This window comes from Salvia hispanica, chromosome 5, assembly GCF_029641045.1.
Source record: "Salvia hispanica isolate PSC_SH4W2 chromosome 5, Shi_PSC_v1, whole genome shotgun sequence".
In the NCBI taxonomy this organism is placed as follows: Eukaryota; Viridiplantae; Streptophyta; class Magnoliopsida; order Lamiales; family Lamiaceae; genus Salvia; species Salvia hispanica.
The window spans coordinates 42773866-42801105 of NC_142696.1; the positions used below are offsets into that span (position 1 = coordinate 42773866).

Sequence of the window (27240 nt, forward strand, 5' to 3'; positions counted from 1 at the left end):
TCTTACGGGTTCGGTTCGGAACCGTAACCGACGGTTACGGTTTCGGTTTTAACCGCCGTTCGATAAACCTTGGGCAGGTCTAGCTGGGTCAGTCATTTTTTTCGGTTTCAGCCCAGATATACTGCTGGGTCAATTAAATTTGGCTCACAATTGGCGACCTGCTCTGATACCATGATAGAAATCTATGGATTCCATCCTAAAACCAATTGGTGATAGGAGGAGGGACCCATGAGACTTATAAAATGGATTAAGCTCTTTATGTACACTGATGTGGGATATTATTACATTCATTTTATGTTTTAATCGCCGGACACAAAGTTGAAACAAGGCCGTAGATATGAACAGGCAAAATCCATTAACCAGACAAGATGTCTCATCATGTGTGCTTGAAATATTATTATTTTCATGATTTTCAATAATCAGAAACATGTAGTGGTGATTAATTATGTTTAGGAGGATATCTTGGTCCACGATAATCATTAAGTTCAATGGTTTGTCTTCTATCCAATAACTTCACCTTCACCCCTTCATCATTCTCAATTTCTCTAACATCCTGCAATGTTTGAATTAAAAAAAAAAATTAGTTAAGGTCGATTTAGAATCATTTTCGTGTCTTTAAATCGGTGTTCTTTAAAATATCATATGAAATTGTGTGTTTGCGAGAGAGATACATGAACATGAAATGATGTGAATCCGGGTATTCACAATCATAGGAGGCAATGACATCGAGGGCCATGGGTAGATTGGGATCCGAGAAAAGAGTGGAGACATGACAAGGAGTCAATCCGAATTTGGAGGTCTGATTCAAACTGGAATTTCCCTATGAGATAAAGTCCAAATTCTCTCCTCAGACCACCATTGTCTTCATCGTCGAAAGAGCTTCGCGTGAGTACCTTGCACGCTTCAATCGGAGCCCGGGTGAGGAAGTTATGAGCGTTTTACATAAGGCGCGTAGTTCACAAGCAAAATGCCCGACCCGGACGTTTGCAAGAGAAAAACGCCCAGTTCCAGTGGGTTTGCCCTATTGAAGAGGAAAAATGCCCGACCCGGGCAGTTTTGTGCGACTTGCGATTTTTGCTCCTTTTTCCTCTTTTGTTTTGCACTTTTAACCTCTAGTATAAATAACCATGTCTAGGGTTTTTGTCATGAGCTTTTGAATATTTGTAAGAGACCAATTCTCCATATTTGAGAGCTCACCTTCTTCATCTTTTGAAGACTTATTAAATTCCTTCGGGTTGCATTCGATTTTTTGTCTGACTAAGGTTGATTGTAAAGGTATGCTTGCTAGTTCTTGTATTGCTAGTTTGTGGAGCCATTATGTGTTTGTATGTGAAAGTATCTTTGGGATTTCTTTCTTGTTCTTCACCTAAATCATAACATTAATCCATCCTCTATCCTTTTATCCATTTTTCTTATTTCATTTCTTAGTTTATCTTATTTATTTGTTGGATTTATTTACAAGAATAAATCCAGAGCAAATTCATGAGTCTTCAATATATAAGATTCACATTATGAAACTTAGTAACACTTGATTCTTGATTGTATTAAAGAGTCATGTTGGACAAAAGTCGATATATATAATATAAATATACATATTTAAGTGATCATGAAAACTATATTATATTTTAATGCTTCTATTAATTTTATAGAAATAGACCAAGTTTTCTTTTTCTTCCGTTCCATAAAAATCATTCATATCTATTTATAGAAACTATTTCTCTTTTTGTACTGCATCATGGCTACACTATCTTTTCATATTCTCTCTTACTTTATCTATTAAAATCTGTATCAAGTCCAAATGTCTATTTCTATGCAAGAGAGAGAGAGTATAGTTCAGATTAACACTGACTAATGACTATCATATAAACTTTGATTTTCAAATTGAAATTAGTTTATATAGCTCTCACTCAATCCTAAACTAATATAATACGTCACGAACAAATAAGATAAAATAACTGAAAACCCTTACTTGAAACTGGGACTGCGGTGGAAGACACCACCAAGAAGTAAAGAAGGAGAAGCACCGCTACCTGCCGCCATCCAAACGCCATGAGCCACCGCCGACCGTTTCTATATTTCTGTCTTTTCAGAATTTATGATCCTAAATTCCTAATTAGGTTTCTATTTAAGGGCCCGAAAGAGATGAACCAATCAAAATAAATATAATAATTTATGAGTATGTATTGTGACATTGGAACTACACAGCTATGTATTATTCCTTTTAATCATTATAAACATTAATAATTTCATAGCAGCTATTCAAAATAGTACTTAGTCAACTTCTTTTGGCGAGTTGATACCACAATTACTTTGACATACTTCCTCCGTTTCAGATAATTCGTCCCAGTTTTCCAATTCGATCCGTCCCACATAATTTGTCTCATTTCACTTTTATTATTTTTGGTAGTGGACTTCATATTCCACTAACTCATTCCTACTCACATATTATTATAAAACTACTAATATAATATATAAAGGTAGGACTCATAGTCCACTAATTTTTTCAACTCACTTTTCATTACAATTCTTAAAACCCGTGCCCAGTCAAAATGACCCGAATTATCTGGGACGGCAGGAGTAAAATTTATTTCTGTGTTTATAATTCTAACTGACTAACAAGTATTTTTGGATGATTAGGAAAAATCGTTCCACTTGCGTAAAGTTTATTATTTATATCATGTTACTTTGAAATTCAACTATGGCAGCTGAGCAACATTCGATCCACGATTGTGCATGTCGATGCAATCCTTCAAATTTATCTAACAATTTAGATAACATGTCTAATAATCCTTCAAAACGAAAAATCAAGTAATCAAGGTAAAAAATTGACCCCAATTAAACATTAATTATCAACAGCAATAATAATCTCTACATTTTACCACATATCCAAAAGTTAATAATTTGCTATTCTTAAATAATATTCAGCTAATCATGCCTAATTAAAGTTATACTAGCCCGATGGACTAGTAACGTTAAACCCATAACTCCGACCAACTTAGCAGACTAACAATCTGGACCCTTTATGGGCTGAATCAAAGCCCAAGTTAGTTCAAAACTTGAAATTTTTAAGATTGTGTACAAACAAAGCCTAAGTCAATATCAGTTTTGTAAAATTTAATGCTTCACAATTACAAAGGCGAAGTTAAAATTGAGATGAAACAATATAACTAAGCAAAAGAAATAAAGCAATCAAGATAGAATGTACTCTTCAATATGTATGCTTGAAATATTACAATTTGATTGATTATTCAATAAACATAAAACATATACAGGGGATTAAGATTTTACATGATATATACTGATGATTAATTTTTTACAGGATGCCATTGCGGAAGTTGATAATCGTCAAGTTCAATGTTAGATCTTCTCTCCATCGAATTCACCATCACCCCTTCATCATTCTCAAATTCTCTAACATCCTGCAAAATTTATATAAAAATAAATTATTTTAGATCGGTTTAGAATCATTTTCATGTTTTTTTATATGTATAATGATGTCATATTGGGCCTAGGTAAGCCATTACGAAGCTTCCCTTTAATATCACAAAAAGTTGTATTCATGGCATAGTAAAATTTATGGTACTAATAAGAAGAAATTTAAAAGTATGAGCCTAAATTCCCAATTAAGTTGATATTTAACGGGCAGAGAGAGCTGAACCAAACAAATTAATTAAATTACATACATTTGTATGTATATATTGTGACATTATAACTACTATGTTAAAAAAAAAAGGTCAGCTTGTAGTTGAGTTCCCATGAAATAAACTTACATTTGATTTATTCCTTTGAATCATTATTCAAATATCAGCTCCCCAGATTAAACTTACAACAGTACTCTGGCAGATATGAATAAGCTAAAGCCATAAACCAAACAAGATGAGAGAGTCTATTATGTGTACGTGTTTGAAATATTACAATTTGATTAATTGTTCAATAAAAGAAAATTATAGTGCTGATTAAGAATGTTTAGGAGGCTTTCTTCTTGAAAGACCACGATAATCATTAAGTTCAAGTTCAATGTCCATTCTTCTCTCCAACAACTTCACCTTCACCCACTCATCATTCTCAATTTTTCTAACATCCTGCAAAGTTTAAATAGAAAAAAATTAGTTAAGGTCGATTTAGGATCATTTTCGTATTTTTAAATCAATTTCCTTTATACTTCTTCATGGGCTAGGTAAGTAGTACTAGTAATTAAGAAGCTTCACTTAAATATCACAAAAAACTGCATTCCATAGTATATATATATAGTGTGCAATATATCTGTTTTTAAAAGAGTACGTAGTAGTAGTAGTAGTAGTACTTTGAATAAGAAGCAGCAAAATGAAAGATTTGAGTATTGTGTGCCAACTAAATAAAAGTAGATTTCCAATGTAAACATAGGATAACATTATTATTTTCCAATGAAAAAAAAAATGGACGAACTAAATAAGAATAGGATAGGATTTAGCATCCAGCCTCATAATCTCAGATGGTTAAGCTTCTAAACAACGGTTTGAGAATTAAATATGATATGCATGTGAAATTATGTGTTTGTGAGAGAGATACCTGAATCTTGCCGAATAACATTTGATTCTTGATTGTCTTAAGGCTTCCTGTCGAGCAAAACAATCAATATACATACATTCAAATGATCATGAAAATTGCACCAGATTTTAACATATAGTATTTAGATTAACATGACTATCAAATAAACTTGGTTTTAAAATTAATATTAGTATGTATGTATATAAGTATAACTCAAATGTCACACGCAAATAAAGACAAAGCTATGATAGCTGAAATTAAACCCTTACTTGACACTGGAATCGCCGTGGAAGACACAACCAAGAAGTAAAGAAGGAGAAGCACTGCTATCTGCCGCCGTCCAAACGCCATGAGCCACCGCCGGCCGTTTCTATATTTCTGGGGGTTTTTTATTTCAGAATTCGCTCATAATTATGGTTACTATTTAAAGGCCTGAAACAGCTGATAAAAAATATTTAAAAAAATAAACATAATAGTTATATGTATATATTGCTACATTGGAACTACACAGCTATGTATTATTCCTTTCAATTATTACACATTAAAATATTCCATACCAACTATCCGAAATAGTCAACTTCTTTTTGGCGAGTTGATATCACAATTATTTCACACGTGTTTTATTATGTACTCCTATAATTATAATTAACTAACTAACTAATTTTTAAAAAATAGGAAAAATATTTCCACTTGGGTAAAGTTTATTATTTCAGTCATGTTACTTGAAAAGACATAGTACCCTCCCATGATTTCTTTCATGTGATAGTAATTTAATAGCTTCTTGAAAAATTAGTACTACTACATTGCCACTTACGCCGAATTTAAATTATATTGGCTCAATAGATCTGGTGGCTGAAGCCCATATTAACTTAGCTGGCTAACAATCTGGACCTGTTATGGGCTGAATCAAACTTGTAATAATAGTGTCCCAGCACTTATGTTTTCATGTCTAAATATATAAATAAATATTTTAAGATTGTCTATTTGAAAAACTAACAAAGAATATCAATTCTGTAAATATGGAAATTATTCGAATCTGTAGGTTCAAAAGTCGTGCTCCCACTTGATTCAAAAGCTTAAAAATTTTCTACTAGGAGTTGTTTTCGAGAAGAGTCGAGTTCTCAATTAGGGAGATATCAGAAAAAGAGATTCAATACGTAGACCTTTTAAAATTTGGGATTGAATTCGTTGACTTTTCGGAATATGAGATCATGGCATACGAATCTTTTGAAATAAGGGATTTTTTAAACTTTTATCTATTTTCTCTTTTTTTTATTATTACTACTACTTTTGCAATATTTACAAATTGAACAAATTATTTCCTAATATTTCCACCACAATTTGATTTTTTATTTTTTTGGTTCCTTTTTGTCCATGGAAATTTCTCTCTTTCTTCCTTCATATCAAAGGGGGCTGATATTTTATCAACTTTTTAACTATTTAAAATATATTGCATCCAAATTACTCAAAAGCTTCAAATTTTCCATGTGGTAAAAAGATATTCCATCCGATACAGAAGTTAGGGAATCCGAACACACACTTTCACGCTTCGATTCAGCCGACGTAATCTGGGGTAGTAAAAAATTAGTTGACTTCAAATATCCTGTGAATGTGGTGTCCAAATGAGGAGAATGCACTTAATCGGTGATGCCAACCTTCATAAATATTCTATTTTACTGCCTAAGGTCAAAACCTACACCTAATATAGTAATTTAAATATGAATTTTGGTAAATTCTAGTCAATTTAAGATTTGAAAACAGTGTTTTAAATCATACTAATATTTACTTTCAATTTTGTATTATTTGTATATAAACGATGTCTGTTGATTATGCTAAAAAATTGTCGTTTAACTAAAATAAGAAGAGAGTAAAGCAAAAATTAAAAAACTTATTTCAATGAAACAATATCATTTTCAACATATATCACCAAAAGAGATTGTTTTGTACATGAACAAATGCAAAAATTAAAATTTCGTAATTTAATATTCCAGTTTCTAACATTATAAATCTCACCAAAATTCATAATTTAAATGGATATTATCCCTTAATATTATACTAGTGCATACTATATTCTATTGAAAAAGGTGGCATTCATAATCGTATCTTTTATGGCTTTCTTCATTAAACTTTATGTTCAGAAAAGTTTTTGCTAAAACTATAGATGTAATACCACCCCGTTATAAAACATTTTATAAAAAATACTCCCTGAATATGTAGAATATTATTATTGTGACTAAAATGTACTCCAAATAATATGTACTCCGTATTTATTAGTACATTATTTGTTGCGTCAACTTTTATTAACTCCGAGCCAAGTTATTAAAGAAAACTTGTGACTGACATAGGATGCAAATCATGTATCTGACTTCAAACATTTTATAAAAATACTCCTGAATATGTTGAATTGAGTCCCGATGCTTGATTAACTGAACAAATTTACTTCATTTACACAAAATCTCCACCTTCTTACATCTCAAGCTTTGTCTCAACCTCGATAATTTAATTAAAGTTCATGATAGTTAGTTAATAAATAATTAAAGTTCATAAATATTCAATTAGAGCAGATAACTAGTTTGGATATATTTATTTAATTACAGATTAATTAACTTGTCATTTTTGGAAAAATGAAAGGGTCGGGTGCACATGAGTACATGACACTGCCTCGTACGTATATCCAATTTGGAAGAGCGTTATATTTAGTTTCCAAAGAAAGAGAGTTTGGAAAGGATAAAAAAAATATAGTTTGAATGATTATATCATATGGAAAATGTCACTAATTATTAAATAAAATCGATTTCCGTGTTGATTTAGGTCAATCATATTTCTTAATCGATTCCCCTCCTTTGCTTCTATAGATGGCATCCTTATATTTTTGAGGTTGCAATTCATACATTTTTTTTTCTTGCTTCTCACAAGGTCAACCAAGAAGGTTCTTTCGCATCTTGGCGTTCCATATAATATAATCCTACTTTTGTTTTCCTTTCATTTTATGAAGTAAAAAAAAAACTACTAATTTATTATTAGTACACAAGTATTAATTTTGTTTAATGGTATATAGTCAATATTGATAGGCGCACGAAAGGATTTGTATTTTTCCAACAATAATAATATTTTTTTCATAAATATTTATATGAATGTTGATTATCTTAAGGAAAAATCAAACATGGCATACACATTACCATAACATAGACACAACAAAACTTATAGTATCAAAATCATAAATTAAAGTACTATGTATACACCTAAATTCGAACACACTCCATGCAACAACACGCCTTCACCACCATTTCCGCGTCAACTCTCCTCTCCCACACTTATAAACTCATTCCCCCATAATCACCAATCTCACTTTTCTCAATTAATCCCCTAATAACCAAAAAAAAAAAAATCTTCATTTTCATAAACACCACAAAAAATTCTACCTCCTTCACCTTCAAAAAAAATGAAGGTGATCAAAGTGACATTCGCCCTCTTCGCCTTTGCCATGGCCGTAACCCTAATCCTCACGGCCAAAACACCCGACCCCACGCCTCCCTCTCGGGCCCCACACTCCAAACCGGCTGCCACAGGTCGTGTCAGCCGGTTCCTCCAGGAGAAGGAGAAAAACCCTAGAGCCGCCGACCACTGCAAGAAGGACAACGACGTGTGCTTGGAAGGTGGGCGCAACGCCACATGTTGCAACAACAAGTGCCTTGACTTGCAGTACGACGACAAAAACTGCGGCTTGTGTAAGAAGAAGTGCGCCTTCACGGAGAAGTGCTGCAGAGGAGAGTGCGTGCAACTCGTCTCCGACAAGAGACACTGCGGCGCGTGCGACAACAAGTGCAATATATGTTTGTACGGCACGTGCGAATATGCCTAGATCAAGGTGTTGGAGGAATTCGGACATGGAAACGGAAGAATTCAAGGGTTGGTATATATATATACTACTATTTTTTTTTTCTGAAAATTGAATTGCAATAATAAATGAAAACCGCATTCGAATTGGTGGTTTTTATATTTATGTGGGGTGTTTAGTATTGTTGTGTCACGTATTATTCCTCGGGTTTAAGGAGTATATACATTGATTGATAAATGTGTACGTATTTATGATTGAGACATAAAAGATCAAGAAATTGATCATATATATATAAGAGTGTGTATTAAAATAGTTTGTCGTTTGTTTTGATCCATTACCTACATGAAATTTTGGCCGGTATAAGTGGATTTGTAAGGCTACATACATTATTGTTTCAATGCAAATATTATCGAGTAATTAATCATCGCTTCTTTCGTTTGTTTGTTGATATTTAATCATTGCGAGTTTATAATATTGATTGTCATCTACATGTATCTTTCGTAAGATAAAGAATGCATCATTTGATATTTGCAACTTAGAATCAATACTCAATCTCGTGATTTCGAGTAAAAACAATTTTTCTCCAATTAATATTTCGCGCAGAAACAAAATTAAATAAATCCCATGTACTATATACAATTATACATAGTGCTCCCTACGTCCACGATTAGGAATTCCCTTTATTAACACGAATTTTAAAATATGTGGAGAAATATGAGATGAAAATTTAGTTAAAATGTGTACTATAATTTTTATATATTAATTTTATAATAAATATAAGTAAATTAAATTTAAAATAAATATGAGACCTATATAAAAATAAGTATGATTTTTATTGGTGAATGTACCAAAATGATAAAAATTACTCTTTTTACCGGACAGGGTGTTTTCTAATTCCTTAGACAATTTATTTACACAATGTTGCAACGAATATAAAATTTATAAGTACGATTTTTATTGGTGGAGTTAGAGTATAAGGTTTCTTTAATCGAACGACGGACCGTAGATTTTCGGAATGGACAAAAAAAATTGATTGTAGCAATATAACAATATCATTAATGATGTGATCTTTAATGAAAGAAATTCTCAAATACTAATTAATATCACAACCAATCAAAATAATTTTAGCCGTGTATGAACTTCATAACTACTATGTTTTTAAGGAAACCTCGAACGAATTAGCGATAATATTAATACTTTTTGGGTTCATTTTCCTAAGAAATAATTGAAATAAAAAATTATTCTATTTTAAATGTTACTATCTAGTATACTACTAATTCAGAATGAATTAAGAAGAAAGACTTTTTGCAAGGACCACTTGGTTTAGTCGTTCAAGAGGCACATGCAAATTTGTAGCTAATAACTTCAAATTGAAATTCAAGTAAAGTGAACTTTTGTGAATATTAGTTACTTAGTTTTCACTAAAATGGTTGCTTTACAAATTAAGTGAGAAGCTAAAACAAACATTAGTATTGAGTTCAAATCAGGAAAAGGCCTTAGATTATTACCGCCAAAATGGGCCTACACATGGTATATGGCGTTAGGATCACATGAATATTAATGAGATGTGGAAATATTGTCTAATTTTCATTGCTAGTTGATCTCTATTAAATTAGTAAGGTGGCATATATTCTCTAATATTTTACAGAGTGAGCTATATTTTTTGTATTGAAACTTTGTAATTATATCAAGCATAATACTCAAATTTTAAAATTATCTCCACCCATCTCTAAATTTTAATGTAATATTACTGGAAGAACTTTTGCATTTATTTAGATTTTTTTGTATCTAAAATACCTTCTAGCTCTTAAGGGGCAATTTAGTCTATTTGTGATGAAAAGAGACTACCATCATTTCCTAATTCCTATTCCGAATTTGCAGAAACGTCCCCACTATCCATATTTGTATAAAATTTGTATTCAATGAATCTATGAAAATAAAATAGGAAAATTTGCAAAAAAAAGTTGAAGTGTGTCAATTGTCATTTCTCTTTCATCACACATGGACTAAAATGTCCCTTGAGGGTTAAAGGGTTTTTGAATCGAAAAAAGACTAAAAACTGTAAAAGTTCATCCAACCATATTACATCAAAGCCAGTCCAGAGATATGTAAGATACGTTTTAAATTTAAGCGTTTGATCTAATTTTAAAGTTCAGGTATAAAAATGTACTTAGTATTTCACTAATTTCTTGTGTAATGAGATGTGAGAATATTTATTTATATCTCTTTTATATTTGGATAAACTCTTACGTCAAACTGATAAGATCAATTACTAGTAGTTGATAAAAATATTCTTTGTACAAAGATAATATTAATATAATCGTACCTTATTTAGTTTCAAAATAATTAACAAAACTCCATTATTGAATTCTCCAACGGTAACTGTTCACATATATATAAATATTCAATATTCAATAATTCGAATTTAATAGGCACATCATTCAAATTAAAAAGTTTCACCTATACAAAAATCATTAATAGGTTACACTCACAAAATAAGGCATCAGATACCGAAATATATCTTGTAGAAAGATCACAATTGACTTTTAGCATCATTCTAATCATCATTCATATGGAGCTTGAAAAACTATTATAAGCGAGCATAGCTTTTAAGCATATTTCTTAACTGAAAAGATACATCTAATTTTAGAGCATCAGACTTATAATGTTAATTCATTTACCCTTTTTTCATTGAATGTAAGAAAAATACGAAAATATTTCTTGTATTTATTTCATTTTTGCTTTGCTAGATAGTTAATAATCGAACAGCCGTGTGACAGGATCAAGAAAATATCAACAAAAAAATCCTTTACAGTATGATAGGAAGTGTAACAATATGCAGAAAAAAGTTAAAAATTAATCAAACAGGAAAAGGGAAGGAAAGGAAGAGCTTGCGCGCCGCCTCAATTTGCAACGGTCACTAAATTTAAGTCCACCAAAGCTTAATTAAAAGAAAGGGACATTACCAACCAATCCCCAATCTCAACTCACTTTTTAGGCCAAAACAAGAAACACGGTCAGCATCATTATTATACTCGAATGCAATAAAGAGTAGTACTACTAGATTATGTTGATATGTTTCAACTTTCAATGCATATTTTATTGCAGTTTAACACAAAATAAATAAATTCGGGTGAATTCACCATCTCCAGGTTTACAAAATAAAAAAACACCAATCTCTAGGACACTGGGAAAGTGCATCAGTTTAACAATAGTAGGACTAATAAAATTAAACAATATAGCCTACATAATCCGATCCGACTGCGGCGGCAGGCGCCGGAAGAAGTTAAGCGGCAGCGACGGCATGTCATGGCGGAACCTCGGGTGTCGGAGGTAGTAGAACCCAAAGGCCAGCACAAACGCCTTAAACGGCACAACGTAAAACATCAACGAAGCCAGCAAGCACACCACCACAAATATGCCAGTCGCCCTCGGATCCCTCCAATTGAACAGCGCCTCTAATCTCTCCCCTTGCGCGCCTATGTCCCCTAGCAGCGTCTGCGCCCGCCCCGCCACGGCCCTCAGCCGGTCGTACCGCACGCGCACCTGCTCCTCCGACCGCGCGCTCGGGAATCCATCGAACTCCTCGTCCAGCTCGTCAGGCCCCACGGCATCCAAGTAGGACAATCTCGGGTCCATTGCAAAGGATGTGCGCTGACGGTATCTGAACCTGAGCGATATGATCATGAACGCGTACATACAAATTGTGGACAGTATCAAATGTGGGCATAGCACTATGGCTACTAGTAGGATATGGACCAGCACCGTCGTCGGCGGGTGCGTCCAGGTCTGAATTCCATCGATCCAACGAGCGATTGAGGCCGCCCTTGAGAGGCACCCGACCACACGGAACCAGTTGGCCTTACTCCGCCTCATGCTCCACATGTGCATATCTGTATCCAACATGAATTGAACCACTTCTTGACTCAATGCCGGTTCGGACCGGGCTAGTCGCGCCGTGACAATCCTCATCGCGCAGTGCCTCAAGATGTCTTGCTGAGCTGAACCCAAGGGCTTAACATAGTGCATTCTGGGCAGCATTGGGTTAGCATATGCCTGAATGAGACTAATCCAAGATGAGCAAGAAAACCTCAATGCAATCTCGATTTCCCCCATTTTCTTAGCCCCGGTCGGGAGCAACACCATAAGCGAATACGTGCCTACGTACACCCGGTTGGTGTCGAGCGTCGAGAGCCGTACCCTTAGCTTCCCGAGGCGTACATCCTTCTTGCCTTCTGCTTCGTCGTGCTTGTACCTCGCGTTATCAAACACCCCTATAGTCAGCACGGTGCAAGGGTCGTACACGTCCCACGTGTACTGCTCATTCCACCTTGGATTGAATCGGTCAAGGATTGTGCGTGTCCGGACCCACTTCGGCCCGTACTTTGCAACCACATAGGCGTCAGTGGTGCCACACGTACCGTCCTTGGTCTTGACCGGGAGTAGGTTTGTGGCCCCTCTGATGCCTACTTCGAGCAGCCCGATGGGTGGCTTGGCAAGTTGGTTGGCTGTGGCTCGGACGTCGCTGGTCACATGAGCCGCCTCGTCCAGCACGTGGTAACCGCCCTCCAAACAAACCCGCACGTGTATCCTGCCAGCATAGGCTTTATTAACCTCGTCAGCAATCAGATTGAACCACCTGGACCGCGGCTCTGACTTGTCGTCCGTGCGCTTGTCCACGGTGGCAACCTGCACCTTAGCGTGCCCAATAGGCTGCCCATTTGTCACATCCTCAACCGTCAATGTCAAAAACGGCTCAAACGGCTCGGCAGCTACAAATACAAGATCCTCATTCCACGTAGGATTGATCGAGCCAATGGTCGTTCGGCTTGTCTTGAACAGCTGCGCGCCGAGCTGCGCTTTAACGTAGAGCTCCGGACTCCGAAGCTTAGGCTCGGGACCAGGTGTACCCGGACTAAGCTGCAAGTCTTGGGTTTGGATGACCGTTAGTCTCAAATACCAAAGCTTCGGAGACAAGTAAACAGAGGCTCGGGTGTCCTGTATCAAGCCCCCTGAATCTGATTGCCAAGCCTCCTGAAACGCCTCGTCGGCCTGAGTCCCCACCCACACTGAAAGCATGATGTCATTTCCCGTCGAGCCCTCTCCTTCCAGGCTGTACCACTGCGGCGCTAAGGGGCTATCCGGTGGGACGCGCTTCGGCACCTCCTGGAGATCGAAGCACACCGTTCCGGCGGAGGTCTCCTCCGTCGTGTCCTTCTCTGCAACCTTCTTCTCTGCGCGAATCGAAACTTCTACAGAAGTCGAATTCAGTCCTTCCTTGTCGAAGGCGAAGACCTGATCCCATTCGTTGTTGGCGGAGAGCGATTTTGTTTTGACACTGTGAGTTCCGATCACGATCTTCGCGCAGAAGGAGGAATCGCCAGCCGGATTCGAGATCTTCGCCTTCACGACGCGAATATAGAGGAACGGCATCGGATCGACGAGATCGAACGCGACCCGTCGATCGGAGCTGCCGCTGGAGATTTTTCGGAAGAGTTTTGATTCAATTTCCATGTTTTTCGAGTGATCTGAAGCAACGGATTTCTCTTGCACGAGTTTCTGTTGAGCAATTGGCGGATGCGGTACTTCAGTCGAGGGCGGTGGTGTTGGTGGCGGCGTAGCCGACGCCGCCTCAGCATTTTTCTCCGCTGGTTTCTCTTCCTTCTTCTCCACCTCCGCCGGCGAGGCTTTTTTCTCCTCTTCCTTCTTTTCCTCCTCCGCCGGCTTGTCCTCCTTCTTCTCCTCCTCCTTCGGTTTCTCCTCCGCCGCAGCAGCAGGCGGAGCATCACTCTTCTCCGGTGCCGGAGCCGGAGGCGGCTCATCGTCGACGTACGAGACCTTCAAACTGATCTCGCCTTTAATCTGCGAGAAAACGCTTCTCTTCTCCAACGGATAGTAAACCAACGGCACATCGTCGCCGGATTTGACGAAAGTGCTTCCCGAGATCCTGACTTTTCCGAGAAAAGTGCTCCTCTTTCCGGCTTTCTTGTCGTTGTAGACGTTGAGCTCAAGCGTCTCTGCCGCCATGGCATCGACGTCGTGCACCAGGAACTCGAGCTTCTCGTCCCACTGTGGGTTTAGATCTCGGAAAATAGTGTTGGTGCGGCGGCGCTGGCCGTCGAAATCGACGATGACGTAGGCGCTGGCCGTGCCCTGGCCGTCCTTCGGCATCAGGTTCTTCGCGTTGCATATCTCCACCGTCAATTTCCTGGTGCAATTCGCTGCCATTGACGGTGAATTGAACTCTCTCTGAGAATTTGCTATTCAAGTGTTGCAGCAGTGAAATGTGAATAGTGTGTTTTTTTTTTCAAATTGGAGAGATGGAGATTAAAATATGGAGAGAAAAAATGATGTTTCGGTTTATTGTGGGGACTGTTGTGGAAATTTATAGAAGTCGAAAAGTTGAGAGGAGCGTTTGAGGAGACGATGTAATTTTGAAAATTAGGACTTTAATTTAGATGTATAACGAATTCATGAAATTAAATTTGAATTGGTTTAATTATAAATTCAACGAATTTGAAAAAAAGGATTTATGCAACGAGCTTTTCAAGTTCAATTAAGTAATACGGTAAAAACAGCTTATCTGGCTTTAATGCAAATTTTATTTCCTGTTTTTTTGGGTTTTACACGAATAATTTGTGTATTTACTTTTCTAACTAAAATTTCAACCTATTTAAAACTTGTTCCTTTTCGAAATTACGGTTAAACAATATTTTTAAGGTTTAATTTTTTAAAATTTTAGACAAATCTAATTTATGTGTCTGGCTAAATCATAGTTGCAGTAGCATAGGTTATAATTTTCATTATTTTGAAACTTGGCACTGTTTATTTTTTTTCAATCTTTTTATTAGAATTGTGAAATAAATGTGGAAAGCGATTCGTAAAATTGTAGTGAATCACAAAATATGTAACGGCACATGAAGTATTGATTGCCATTTGCTATTTAGGAGCACAAGTTTTAATCCAAATTAAATGCAATACTCGATTTAATACAAGTGATATGCTATGCCAACTAGCAAATGAAGTTACCGTTGAAGGAGTATTATACTTGAAGCCAGTACAATTGTCGCAGAAATGCCAAGTCAGCTCACGTGAGGTATTTCATTACATTTATTTCATGTTAGTGGAGTAGTTATAATATACTCACTCCATTCATCGAAAAGTAAGAGAAAATGACAAAAAGTTAGAGAAAAGTAGTATCAGTGAAATGTGGAGTCCATATTTTATAGTATTAGTAAAAGAGAATGAAAAAAAATAAGAGAAGTTATTGAAAACTTTCTGTTTTTGAATCTACCCTATTTTCTCTATGGATAATAAAAAATGACAAATGTGTCCTATTTTTCGTGCACAAGGGGTTAAAAACTAAAAATAGTATTCGTCCCCACCCTCGTCTCTTAAATACAATCCTCATATGAAATACTTCACCCTTCCACATAGAGTCATTCCATTTTTCATACTCATTTTCGAAAAATGATACTAATAAATACTCCCTCCGTCCCGCTTTAGAAGTCTCGGTTGAGTCGGGCACATGTTTTAAGAAAAAAGTATTTAGTGTGTAATAAATAAATATTTTAGTGGATGTTGGGACCCACTTTTAGTTGAGTGTCCAATAAATAAATGTTTTAGTGGATGTTGGGACCAATTTTTAACATTTTTTTATTAGTTGTAGTGGATGTTGGGACTCACTTTTAACACTTTGTAGGCATTTTTTATTAATTTATCTCAACCGGGACTCCTAAAGCGGGACGCCCAAAATTGATCAACTCGGACTCCTAAAGCGGGACAGAGAGAGTAGTTAAAATGGATAGAGGGCATCTTCTCTACACATATTATTCTCTCTCTTACTTTATCTTTCTCCACTATAACTATTTATAATTCTTTTTTCAAAACAAGTGCAAAAAATAAAATAACTCTACCACTGTGGAACGGAGGGAATATTCGGTTTGCAAAATTATATCTCGAAATTAAATACATATGTGTATTTGGTTCATGGAATTGAATCTCACAACTCAGTCATAGATAGATAATCTCATAATCATGTGATAGTTAGTTATAGTCAACCCCCTTCAATTAAAATAATCTCACAACTAAATTATATCTTGATACTATTTTATCTAGTAACCGAACACCACCATAGTAAACCATTCGAATTTTAATTTTAACTTGGTAAAATTACGATATGGAGTATGCCAAAAAATTAAGTTTTATGATTTTATAATTGATTTTACAGTTATTTATAATTAACAATTCCAATTTTAATATAAATTGATGATAAAATTATGGTATACTAGATCATAATTTAAGATTGACTTTCAAAACTATGGAATGTACCAAAATTTGATCAAATTTGATAATTTTTCGTCAATTTGCCTAATTCATAGGTAGACGATGATGCTTTTCAGTAACAACATTTTCTTAGTACTAGTACTAGTATTAGTATTTTATACTACTACATAGTAATAATTAGTCCATAATATAGGTGGTTTGTTAGTTTATCGAACTCGTATCCCATCTATTGATGAAGCATATACTTATGATATATTTGTAATTTTACTTGCAAAAGTGATAAGAAATCTATAATTTCTATAAATATTTATATGATCAATTTAGTCGGTATTGTCAAAATTAAAATTTGAAACCATATTGTGAACTACGGTATAAATCAATACAATTTTATTATTTTCGATTTGCAACTAAATTGTACAGTACTTTCACATGTAACAAAAAAATAATTGCTATATTTCTCATACGAATTGCATGGTCAAAAAGGAAATCATTCATACGTACAGGAATTGAACTTTTTGATTGGTCAAATTCTCATGATCAATGCTAGTTACTTTGTCATTGGTGAAAAGTTTTGGCATGAAATCTTTGTTGTTTTAACATGCTATTTGAGATTTGATGTTTCATCTTATTGCTGTAATAATTAGTTCACTGACTATCAAACCGACACTAATTAACAAAAAGAGGAGAACGGCACGACACGTTCAAATGTTAATAAACCATTTAAACTGGATAATTGAATTTGAGTTATTAAAAACAAGTCATGAAATTATTTAGTACTCCATATAAGTATGCGCTACTACATAGTATAACATAGCTTACTTGCATAGTTGCATTGATTAAATAATTAATTTAGCCGTTTAATGAAAAATGTTCATCATATTCATTGGTAGTAGCTAGCTAGGTTACATTTTACCTTGTCGCATAAACAAAGAAACAACATCCCCAATACCATTTTCCACCTTAACTGCAAAGAGATTAATGAAAATGACAATCTAGGCTCTAAAATTTATGGAACTTAATTATAAATTTGATGATTTTGATTATACTTTACTAAATATAATTGAAATGGAAAAAAAGAGTGTATGCTTATTGCAATGAATATATTTAGTGCATATACAGTGAAAACCTTTAAATTTGGCTTTGCATGAAGAGCCGAAAGTTGGTTGGCCACTATCTCTGCAAATATGAACGTTGTTTTGTTCTTGTGCTCCAAAATCCACAGTAAAATACAATTCACTAAATTACATATAGGTGTATTGAATTACTCAGATTAATTTAATCATAAATAGCGATTATGTGAACTAAAAACAAAATACTACTGCATTGTACTTTTATTCTCATGGCTGGAATATTACAGGGTTTAATTATATGTTTTTTTTTTCTTTCTCGTAACAACGGAAAACGAATCCTCCACTTTTTTTATTCATGTGTGTTGAGTCTTTTATTTAAATATTAAGGGAATATTTGAGTTTAAGTAAAATTAAATCGAAAGTGGCAATAGAATGATGTAAAGTTTGGTGAACAGAAACTGCAAGCAGATTGCAATGTTCAATCGATTTGTATGATCTGTTGCAACTTGTTAGCTATATTAATTTCTAGTTTACATTTAATATTAATACTACTATAATTTCATATATTCTCTTACAAATTTCGTATATAGAGCAATGATCTTGAACTCAACTGGAAGTAGTACATGAAAAAAGTTAAAACAACAAACATTTTTTACTACTAAAGGTTGAATTAATGAACAAACTGATCAACTGTGTAAGCTTACAGCTGATCTCCAGAATTCGGACCATTGATTTCTCCGGCCACTGGCTTCCTCCTCGTTCCGTTTGTTCAAACCAGTCAATCTCCGGCAGACAAGTGGACCAGATCAACCGTAGCTTCCACAGATTTTCAAGACAACAAGATTGATCAACCAAAATTCCTCGGTATAGAACTGGAACTAACAGCTTGTCTTCTGTGGGCGATCGTTCGAGAAAATCGCCTGTTCCGGTGAATCCTCCATCTGATGCCGGAAACCTTGCGGGAGACGGCCTGCCATATCATCTGAACAGCATCTTTCTCTTTGGACGGATACTGATACTCGTACATGTGTTCGATTTCTCGCAGCCGCTTCCACATCCTAGTCCACTCCTCTCTGCCAATATTCCTGGTAAGATTTAAGAGAAAGCCTTGTTTTGGAGCATCCGATGTGCTGACGAATACGCAGAACTTGGAGTAGTCAAGAACATCTTCATTGGGAAGCTCGATCTCATCGCTGATGATGACAGGCACACAGTGGCTAGCGATGGCATCAAAGAGGCGGTTTGATGAGGGCGTGTCACCAGCTATGTTGAGGCAGAACTTGGATGCGCGCATGCCCTTCGAAGTCTGCCTAGCGCCGCCCTTTTGGTAAGTTCCAAAAGTGAAGTGCACATCTGTTTCATTTTTCAGCATGTAGTATAGCTCTTGCCGAATTGTTCCACCCTGAAATTGAGGAGAAAATCTTAAAGCGCATTGCATCCAAAAACAACATGAAACCGACTAGTAGACCACAATGAGCTAGATGAAGCAGTTAAACAAAACATAACTCGATCATGCATCTGCCATCAATTAACCGGGATAGGTGGTGCAAGAAAACCAATGCTAGCTAAGGTAACACAGGTTTTTGCAGAAAGGAGTGTCGTATAGAATCAATGTTTTGCTCGATTCTCAATCATTTGTGTTGGATAATCACTCTCTTATTTGAAAAATACATCATGCACCTTGTTCATAAGACAGATACCAAAGAGGGTAGCAGCCATTCTTTTTTTCTTGAAAGCATTTCTTTGCAATGCAGATTACAGTAGCAGCTTAAAATAGCTTCTCTATAGGCAAGAGCAAACACATACACAAACACACACAGAGAAACGAGCACCATACCAATAAAAATCAATTGACTTTCAAAAAGGCCAGAAATCCTAGTTTATGTTCTACTTCACTAACTCTATTCAGAAATAACTCCTAGATTAAACAGAAGACTGGGGCTCTAACACGGCGTGTAGTTCTCAACAATTTTGTTGCAAAAGCATAGAACGTGTTTTAATTAGAAAATGAGAAGCAAACGGGCATAGTAGATATATACAAGTATAAAAGGTAAGGAAACAAAGCCAATTTACATCTTTTCTGTAGATGGCACCCTGAAAATAGAGCAAGGTGGGACGACTATCGAAATCAGACGAGTCATCCACGTAACTCTCAGTGACGTGCCTGTAAGGCGCAATCACATCCTTCTCAGCATTAGCAATGGTTGGAGGATACCTCCCGAAATCTGATAGAATGAATATTGCAGGCCAAAGTTTCATCCTTGCGTCTAACAAACTATTCGGATGGTGAGCAACAATGATGTGATCTTTCCCACCAGACCTCTTCCATTCATCCTGAGCTACCAAGAACTTAACCAACTTCTCCTGCAATACGACATTTGTGCTCCTCTTCTGGCCCAGCCTCACCTTTGAGAACCGGTTATAGCACAAAGACGCGAAAAAGGGTACAAACACAACATCTGCTTCGCTTGAATTATGCACTCGTACAGCACTACGACCTATCAAATTCTCTGCAAATTCAGAGCTCAAGAGATCCAAAGTCAGCCAGTATTCTATGCTATGCTGCAGATTCAACCCACCAGGGTAGTCGGGAACCTTTTCCCGAATATCGGGCCACACATCCTTCTCCCCAACACCCTTCCACCCCAACAAATCAAAATGAAACTCTGATGGCAAATCATACATGAAAACCCTGAGCATTGGCACATTTGCACCACATTTCACTGAATTCTTATCCCAGTTTGCTCTCTCACTGACTGATTCATCAAGATTCCAATTTTCAGGGAATCGAAAAAGCTTCGAACTTGGCAGTATACCAAATACAACAGAATGAGAGTGCCCAGTTGATCTTAGCAATGACAACCAAGATAATATGAACAATGATGATGTCAACAAGAACCAACAGAATAGGGATTTGTAAGCAACGGATACCATTTTTGATATACTTCACTTCACTAACACCCAAAACTCAGAGCCTTTTGTATCAGCAGTTTCATTCAAGCACTGAAAGGTCGAATTATCATTACTATTTCAATTTCTTTGTCAAGATTCGAACTTGAAATAGAACCCTAAATTTAAATCACATTTTCTACATTTCTAAGCTAAAAAAATACTAACTAGCATGCATCAAGGTAAGGTGCCCCAACAGAATATAAAATGTAAAGCAAGCAAACTCTTGAAGCTGGGAAGGGTCGGTGTCAATTGAATGAAAGGGTTTGTCTATTACCGAAATAGAGATGCGAAAGAAATTAGATTTAGATGGATTGCTATTGAAAACAAGGAAGAAGCAAGGGAATAAAAGGGAGTATCTGTTTGAGAGAGTGATATAGTGAGAGAGGGTATTGAAAGAGGAAGCAATTCGAAAGAAATAAAATCCCAGATAGATTATGGTATCAGATTCTCAACCCAATTTAGAATTCAGAAAAAGAACGAGGTATGCTCTGTGTGTGAGAGAGAGAAGGGAGAGATTACATTGTCATTTACAGTGTGTGATGAGGGAGAAAGGGGCAAGAGAGACGTGAAAGCTCAAGTAAAAGCAAACAAACCTCGGAGAAAAGGGACGTTTGTCAATTGTCAATCCTTTCTTTTTATTCAGGAAAACTGATTTTTAGGAAAAGGATTTAGTATTTTATGAAGAATCGATCAAATAATTCAGATTTTTATTACTAACCTTATTCTAGTACTACATAATTGGATAATCAATCTTCATGATCACTAGTTATTGCCGCTATCTTTTTCAAAATCACAAGTACGACAGACCTCATATAATTACTAATGATAGAAATAGAATACAATTACAAGCAATAATCTTTCGGAGACATGCCCACGGTTCGTAAATTGCTGGTTCCGGTTTCCGGAAATGTGGAACCGAAACCGAACCGTTAGGCTATTTCACGGTTCCGGTTCGGTTTGGCAATTTTGGCAGTTTTTCATTTTTTTATTTTATATGTAATTTGAAATTTTGGACTTATACAATACACTGGAATAACACAATGGATAATTTAAATTGAAATAAGACGAATAAGGTGAAAATCATATCAATTTTATTGAATCTGAGTTATAACGGACAACAATACATTACAATTTTCTATACATATAGAACAATGTGATATAATTTACAAGTGTCGTCGGAATATTAATAAATAAACATGAAATGGGGTGAATGTAAGTGAGGATAAGAGGGGGTATTTATAGATAAAAATGGATGGAGAAATGGATCAATTTGAATTCAAAATAAGGAATTAAAAAATAAATAAATAAAATAAAAAAATTTGAATTTCAGACAAAACCGGCGGAACCGCCGGTTCCGATCAAAAAACCGTCTGAAAAGCTCCTCCTTGGCTGCCCACGGCTGATGCCTCGAATACCTCGCCGGAACCGTGAAACAGCCGATTAACCGGCGGTTCAGTGACGGTTTCGGTTCGTAAAATCTTGAACCGGAATCGGCCCGTGGTTCCAAATATGGCGGTTCCGATTCGTAAAAAATGTCGCGGTTCTGGTTCGGAACCGGAATCGTCGGTTACGATTCCGCGGTGAATCGCCGGAACCAAAACCTTGGGCATCTATAATCTTTCCTAATTTATTTGACATTTTAGTAGGTGGCATTGCAGCTATATGCTATGTTTCCAGCATTTTGCCTTAAGTAGAACTGTTGTCAAAGCAAAAATGCTTTGGTACAACCCGCCCTGAAATTTGAACCGATATTCTGCCATCAACTCGGACCAAAAATTCTATCTTTCAGACAAAAATGGTACCTTGAACGTGTTGGAATTTTAAAAATATAAACTTAATTTTATAAATATCTAGATATTAGTATAATATCTAGTATTATCTAGAATTTGGGGTGTGAAAATATGATATTTTGGTAGAATTAATTAGAGATAGAATTCTCTAGAATATAGATATTTAGAATATAAAAGAATTAAGTAGGAGACTATCTAGATATTTTAATAGAAATATCTAAATATTAGTAGAGTTCCCTATAATGTAATAAAAATCTAAATATAAAATATTAAAGAATCTAGTAGACAATTCTAGAATAGGAAATGAATGCCTACAAATATGGCATAGCTGTACCATTTTTCACAACTTTTTGAGAATAAAGTATTTCTTTTGTTTATCCACGTCACCAACCTCTCCTAAAACATTTTTCATATATTCCATCCATTCTCCTCTCAAATATATTCTCCAAACTAAATTAGTACTCCAACATACTCCCTCCGTCCCGCTTTAGCAGTCTCATTAACTTTTCTGCCCTCTTTTTGTAAAAATGATAAAAAATAGTTAAAGTCGAGAAATGGTAAAGTAAAAGAGACAATAATGTAGATAAAACTCTTCTCTATATTATTGTCTCTCTTACTTTACCATTTCTCGACTTTAACTATTTTTTATCATTTTTACAAAAAGATGGCAGAAAAGTCAATGGGACTGCTAAAACGGGACGGAGGGAGTATAATATATATTCCAACAGACCGAACTAGACCGACCTAAACTTATGACAACGCATTCACAATCACCATATGAACATGTCCAAATAAAAATTCATTTAATAACTTATATCTTGGCCCATTTAATGAATAAGCACCGAATCATGTAAAGCTTATAGCTCGTCAATTATAACAAGTTTTGGAAGAAAACACTATTGCCCTTATGCTGTTGAAAACAATATGTCAATGAAGATTGCTAAAAATGAAGGCCAAAGTTGTTGAACAGAGTTAGAACTGGAACTGGGTCTCGGAGGCATAGCCAAGAGCATCAAGATGGGCAGCCATGGCCTTGTTCATGGGAGGTGGACCACATCTCAGCATCTGCAGAGACAAAGGACAAAGTTAGTGCTCGAGAGGCTGCAATTGTAACGTAACGTTGGTTAGATTTCACAAACCTGGATGTCAGAAGCTGGTGGTGGGAGGTAAGCTTGAATCATCTCTTTTGACACGAATCCAACGCCTCCCTCCCATATCTCAGGAGGCTGAAAAAGTTCAAACAAGAATCAGGAAGCGTGAGTGCCGGTTTTGTACTACTCAACTTTTCTTTCTGAGAAAATTATAAGAATTTTCAGTATCGAATCATCTCAATTCAAAGTTAGTTAATATTTTCCAACAGGCTAAAAGTGAGAGACGTCTATTGAGTATCACTGGCTCGACACATACTCATGCAAGCTCAGTTAACATTAAGAGGATATGATGATAAGTTAGCATTTTATAAGCTCCTATGGGAATAAATATCCAATTTCAAAGATTTTAACAAACCATTTGATTATTAATCACATCGACATAACAGTCAACATGTTTTCGTGTAAAACTGTAATACACAATGCAATATAACTAGACATATTTACAGCAATTCAAGTGACAAGGATAATAATGACTAGGAGAATTTACAACAAATCCAGCAAATTAATGAGTGGTAAACTTACTTGATTGAGCACGTAGTAGATTTTGAATGAATCAGGGTATGTTCTTGCAAGATTATCCAATTCATCCTGAAACCAACAAATAAAACCACTTGAGAGTTGAGACCAGACACAACTTGAATCATCTCTATGTACTCGATCGGAATAAATACAAGTTATTGTAGTGATATGACCAATATATTGTTATTAAGCAATAATATGATGTAGATCATATATGATATAGATATCACCTTCAAGAGAATGTCCTCAAGCATAACATTAGCATAAATCAGGTGAACCTTTGTTTTGTCACTGGGATTTTCAAGAACTGCCCTAGCAACCTGCACACAAAAACAAGAAATATGAAGATATTGTTCATTGTGATTCCATTTGATTCATCATCAATCACCCCCCCCCCCCCCCCCCTCTTTGTTATACAGAGAGAGAGGGGGGGAGAAATAATGTTAAATATAGACCTGAAACATTGGGGTAATTCCAGAACCTCCAGCAATCATTCCAAATGCTCTCACTTGATTTGGTTGATACTTGAAACGGCCCTAGCGACAATGGAATATAGCAAAAAGTTTCAAATATGGTCTCAACCATCCACAAAAGCAATATGAGAGATTCTTCAAATGAGCATTAAAGATTACATGTAGGCTCTTAGGTGATTGTCATTTTAACATCAACAAGGTTTTAAAACAGTATAAGTATGCTTGATAGATTTGTGCATATTTACTTAGTGACAGGATTGCATATGGTCTACCATGATTAGCCTAGACATCTCCCACCTACTGAAATGGAAGTGTGTAACAATCTCAACAAGGTATACACTAAGTGTTAGAGGATCTTATGAGGGTACATGGTCATGATACGCCAAATGCAGTGGCCATGTGAATCTTTAAGCCAAACAAGCTTTTATATCTCCAAACGGAACATAAAAGTACCATGAGATTGACTTGATGAGCTCAGAATCCCTTCTAACTAAAAGAGATTCTTACTTCACGCATTAGTTAGAGTGAAGAAGCAAAGACTACATTAATTCAGAGTGAAAAGGTAAGCAATTCAAAAAGTGCATTGGGATCATTCCATCTAAACCCCCACCCCATTTTTCTCCTATACTTTGGCTTTCACTGCCTGAGGGAAGCAATGGAGGGACTTTCTGAATACAATTAAGTTGTATCTCTTCATGAATGCTTAAAAAGAGACCATAGTAGGACAGAAAGATACCTTTGGTCCTTTTATAGCCAGATAGTCTCCTTCGTGCATTTCTCTAAAATGGTGGGACATTCTTCCTTGTGGATACATCTGGCATAATGTAAAATATACATAAAAGGTCAACAAACACAGACAACAAACCCAAAAAAAGTGTCAATGAATACATATAAAGATACATAACAAAACAAAAGGGATGCCCCACAGAAAGAAGATGCACCTTGATAACTAGCTCAAAATATCCAACATCAGAATCCAAAGTAGTCGGAGTGTAAGGTTTGATGACATCTTCACCTTGACTATCCTTACCCCTTCAAGTATAAGACAACAAAGAATTAAGTAGTACTAGTAAGTAAAAACCATGGCTAGTAATCAACGAAAGAATTTAGTAGAGAGAAATCATGAGCACAAAACTAAGATTGAAACTGACTTGCAGCTTATGTGTTGGCCTATAGGTAGTCCCAATACCGAGGTTGGTGTAGGTAGAGCAAATCTGAACTTAGCCACATTATGACTAAGTTGTGTTTTCTTGACCAGCTTGAACTCCTTGAAATTGTCGGCATCCAAGCACACTGTCCACCACACAAGATACTAAATCAAGTAGAGAATACGAATTCTACTGTATCTTATGTATCATTATGTACTATTTCCAAGCATTTAAAGACAAACTAGTGGATACATCACATGAATTTGCTCTCCAAAGGCTTGCTTTATAGAGATCCGATAAATATTTCAAACATGCTCCAACATATATTCACTTATATCATCAATTTTCATATCAAGCTCGATGCTCCATAAATAAATTTAAATGAACATACACTTACAAAAGCCAGGCCATAATAGTCATGTCCGGTTCTCACTAGAGCTTCAATAATCTCAAGTTCGACACCAACTCAAACAAGCATAACCACTAGTAGAAAAAACCCATAACAATAAGTAGAAAAAAACACAATCTTGAAGCCCAATTAAGAAACACTATTTAGAGCTATCACAGAAAACAAAAGGTTGAGCTGCAAAATACATCAACAATATAAAATGAAAACCTTTGGACTTCTTCGATGATAACAAGAAATAAGCAGCACCAACACCAACGAGACCAACTGCAACGGCTATAAACAGTTGACCTTCAGGTGTTCCCAAGAATTCCATCGCGCCCATAATGCTAAAACAACACCTAAAATTAAAGGGAAAGGAGTTGGATCAGTTAATAATCACACTAATGAGAGAGATGCTAAATCCCGATGCATATCGTAAATACGGATGTAAGATTGACATAACAAGGAAATGGGTGCGTGATTAAATAAATCATTGAAGATGTCACTAAAAGATTTTTACTGATAAATTAAAACACAAACACACGGACGCATTCTAGGCTAGAAAAAAGAGAGTCTTGATTGTCGACTAGATTACCGAATTAAACCGGTGATGAGAGGAGAAGTGGTTGAGAAAATCGGGAATATGAAAAGGGATCTATTGTTTTATAGGTGAAAATCGGCTTCTAAATTGTCACCTACCAATTCCGCTGTATCTGAGTAGAAGGCTAGTCAGAAATTTGGGCTGAGCATATGCTATGCTGCCACGTGCGTTCAAAAGTCATACTGATTTTTCTAGTATATAATAAAAAAATCACATTAGTAATAAATCCGTTGTAGTCTAGTTGGTTAGGATACTCGGCTCTCACCCGAGAGACCCGGGTTCAAGTCCCGGCAACGGAATTTTTTTTATTTTTTTGCTTACGCATTGTGGCTTTGATAAATCGCCACATTTACATGAAAAATGTAATAGGAGTAGTAGATTGAGATAGAGTAATTTAATGTTGTTAGTCAGTTTGTATTAGATTGTGACTTCACTAATTTAGTGGGTTGAATTAATTTACCCACGAAATTTGAAATTATTTTGGGTCATTTTGTGAC

At 35.7% G+C, this 27240-nt stretch overlaps 4 protein-coding genes, 2 long non-coding RNA genes and 1 other non-coding gene across 8 annotated transcripts; 2 read left to right on the forward strand and 5 right to left on the reverse strand.

The window, feature by feature from the left end:
• Window positions 1-334: 334 nt before the first annotated feature.
• On the reverse strand, window positions 335-2081 carry LOC125191379 (uncharacterized). Its single transcript, XR_007171093.2, has 2 exons — window positions 1970-2081; window positions 335-553 (listed from the first exon to the last, which is right to left on the reverse strand). It is a non-coding gene; the product is annotated as an uncharacterized LOC125191379 (long non-coding RNA).
• A 1675-nt stretch (window positions 2082-3756) lies between these two features.
• Window positions 3757-4926, reverse strand: LOC148926885 (uncharacterized). The gene is made up of 3 exons (XR_016130947.1): window positions 4797-4926; window positions 4549-4595; window positions 3757-4082 (listed from the first exon to the last, which is right to left on the reverse strand). It is a non-coding gene; the product is annotated as an uncharacterized LOC148926885 (long non-coding RNA).
• A 2973-nt stretch (window positions 4927-7899) lies between these two features.
• LOC125190975 (uncharacterized) lies at window positions 7900-8786 on the forward strand. Its single transcript, XM_048088418.2, has one exon. The coding sequence runs from the start codon at window positions 7970-7972 to the stop codon at window positions 8387-8389; it is 420 nt and encodes a 139-aa protein (XP_047944375.1). The 5' UTR covers window positions 7900-7969; the 3' UTR covers window positions 8390-8786.
• A 2655-nt stretch (window positions 8787-11441) lies between these two features.
• Window positions 11442-14713, reverse strand: LOC125191007 (C2 calcium/lipid-binding plant phosphoribosyltransferase family protein). Its single transcript, XM_048088463.2, has one exon. The coding sequence runs from the start codon at window positions 14591-14593 to the stop codon at window positions 11609-11611; it is 2985 nt and encodes a 994-aa protein (XP_047944420.1). The 5' UTR covers window positions 14594-14713; the 3' UTR covers window positions 11442-11608.
• A 3522-nt stretch (window positions 14714-18235) lies between these two features.
• On the reverse strand, window positions 18236-21312 carry LOC125186019 (putative arabinosyltransferase ARAD1). The gene is made up of 2 exons (XM_089058578.1): window positions 19795-21312; window positions 18236-19123 (listed from the first exon to the last, which is right to left on the reverse strand). Exons 1-2 carry the CDS (start codon window positions 20653-20655, stop codon window positions 18569-18571), a joined length of 1416 nt encoding a protein of 471 aa, XP_088914704.1. The 5' UTR covers window positions 20656-21312; the 3' UTR covers window positions 18236-18568.
• A 1935-nt stretch (window positions 21313-23247) lies between these two features.
• Window positions 23248-26854, reverse strand: LOC125187200 (NADH--cytochrome b5 reductase 1-like). Of its 2 annotated transcripts, none has more exons than XM_048083744.2 (10): window positions 26738-26854; window positions 26371-26501; window positions 25758-25899; window positions 25548-25638; window positions 25343-25420; window positions 24589-24669; window positions 24364-24453; window positions 24137-24202; window positions 23603-23689; window positions 23248-23528 (listed from the first exon to the last, which is right to left on the reverse strand). In XM_048083744.2, the coding sequence occupies exons 2-10, from the start codon at window positions 26483-26485 to the stop codon at window positions 23436-23438; spliced, it is 843 nt and encodes a 280-aa protein (XP_047939701.1). In that variant the 5' UTR covers window positions 26486-26501; window positions 26738-26854; the 3' UTR covers window positions 23248-23435. The 2 variants fall into 2 exon arrangements, with proteins under 2 accessions (XP_047939701.1, XP_088914705.1); XM_089058579.1 differs by having other exon boundaries at window positions 23603-23754.
• Window positions 26855-26969: 115 nt separating this feature from the next.
• On the forward strand, window positions 26970-27042 carry TRNAE-CUC (transfer RNA glutamic acid (anticodon CUC)). Its single transcript has one exon. It is a non-coding gene; the product is annotated as a tRNA-Glu (tRNA).
• The last annotated feature ends 198 nt before the right edge of the window (window positions 27043-27240 follow it).

Excerpts from the sequence above, each read along its gene's own strand:
- LOC125190975 (XM_048088418.2), top strand. The coding sequence starts at position 7,970 with ATGAAGGTGATCAAAGTGACATTCGCCCTCTTCGCCTTTGCCATGGCC.
- LOC125191007 (XM_048088463.2), bottom strand. The coding sequence starts at position 14,593 with ATGGCAGCGAATTGCACCAGGAAATTGACGGTGGAGATATGCAACGCG.
- LOC125186019 (XM_089058578.1), bottom strand. The coding sequence starts at position 20,655 with ATGGTATCCGTTGCTTACAAATCCCTATTCTGTTGGTTCTTGTTGACA. Across the intron at positions 19,124-19,794 it reads GTGCCATCTACAGAAAAGAT|GGTGGAACAATTCGGCAAGA; the intron begins GTAAATTGGCTT and ends CCTCAATTTCAG.
- LOC125187200 (XM_048083744.2), bottom strand. The coding sequence starts at position 26,485 with ATGGGCGCGATGGAATTCTTGGGAACACCTGAAGGTCAACTGTTTATA. Across the intron at positions 24,670-25,342 it reads TGGCTATAAAAGGACCAAAG|GGCCGTTTCAAGTATCAACC; the intron begins GTATCTTTCTGT and ends CATTGTCGCTAG. Across the intron at positions 23,690-24,136 it reads TCTACTACGTGCTCAATCAA|CCTCCTGAGATATGGGAGGG; the intron begins GTAAGTTTACCA and ends GAACTTTTTCAG.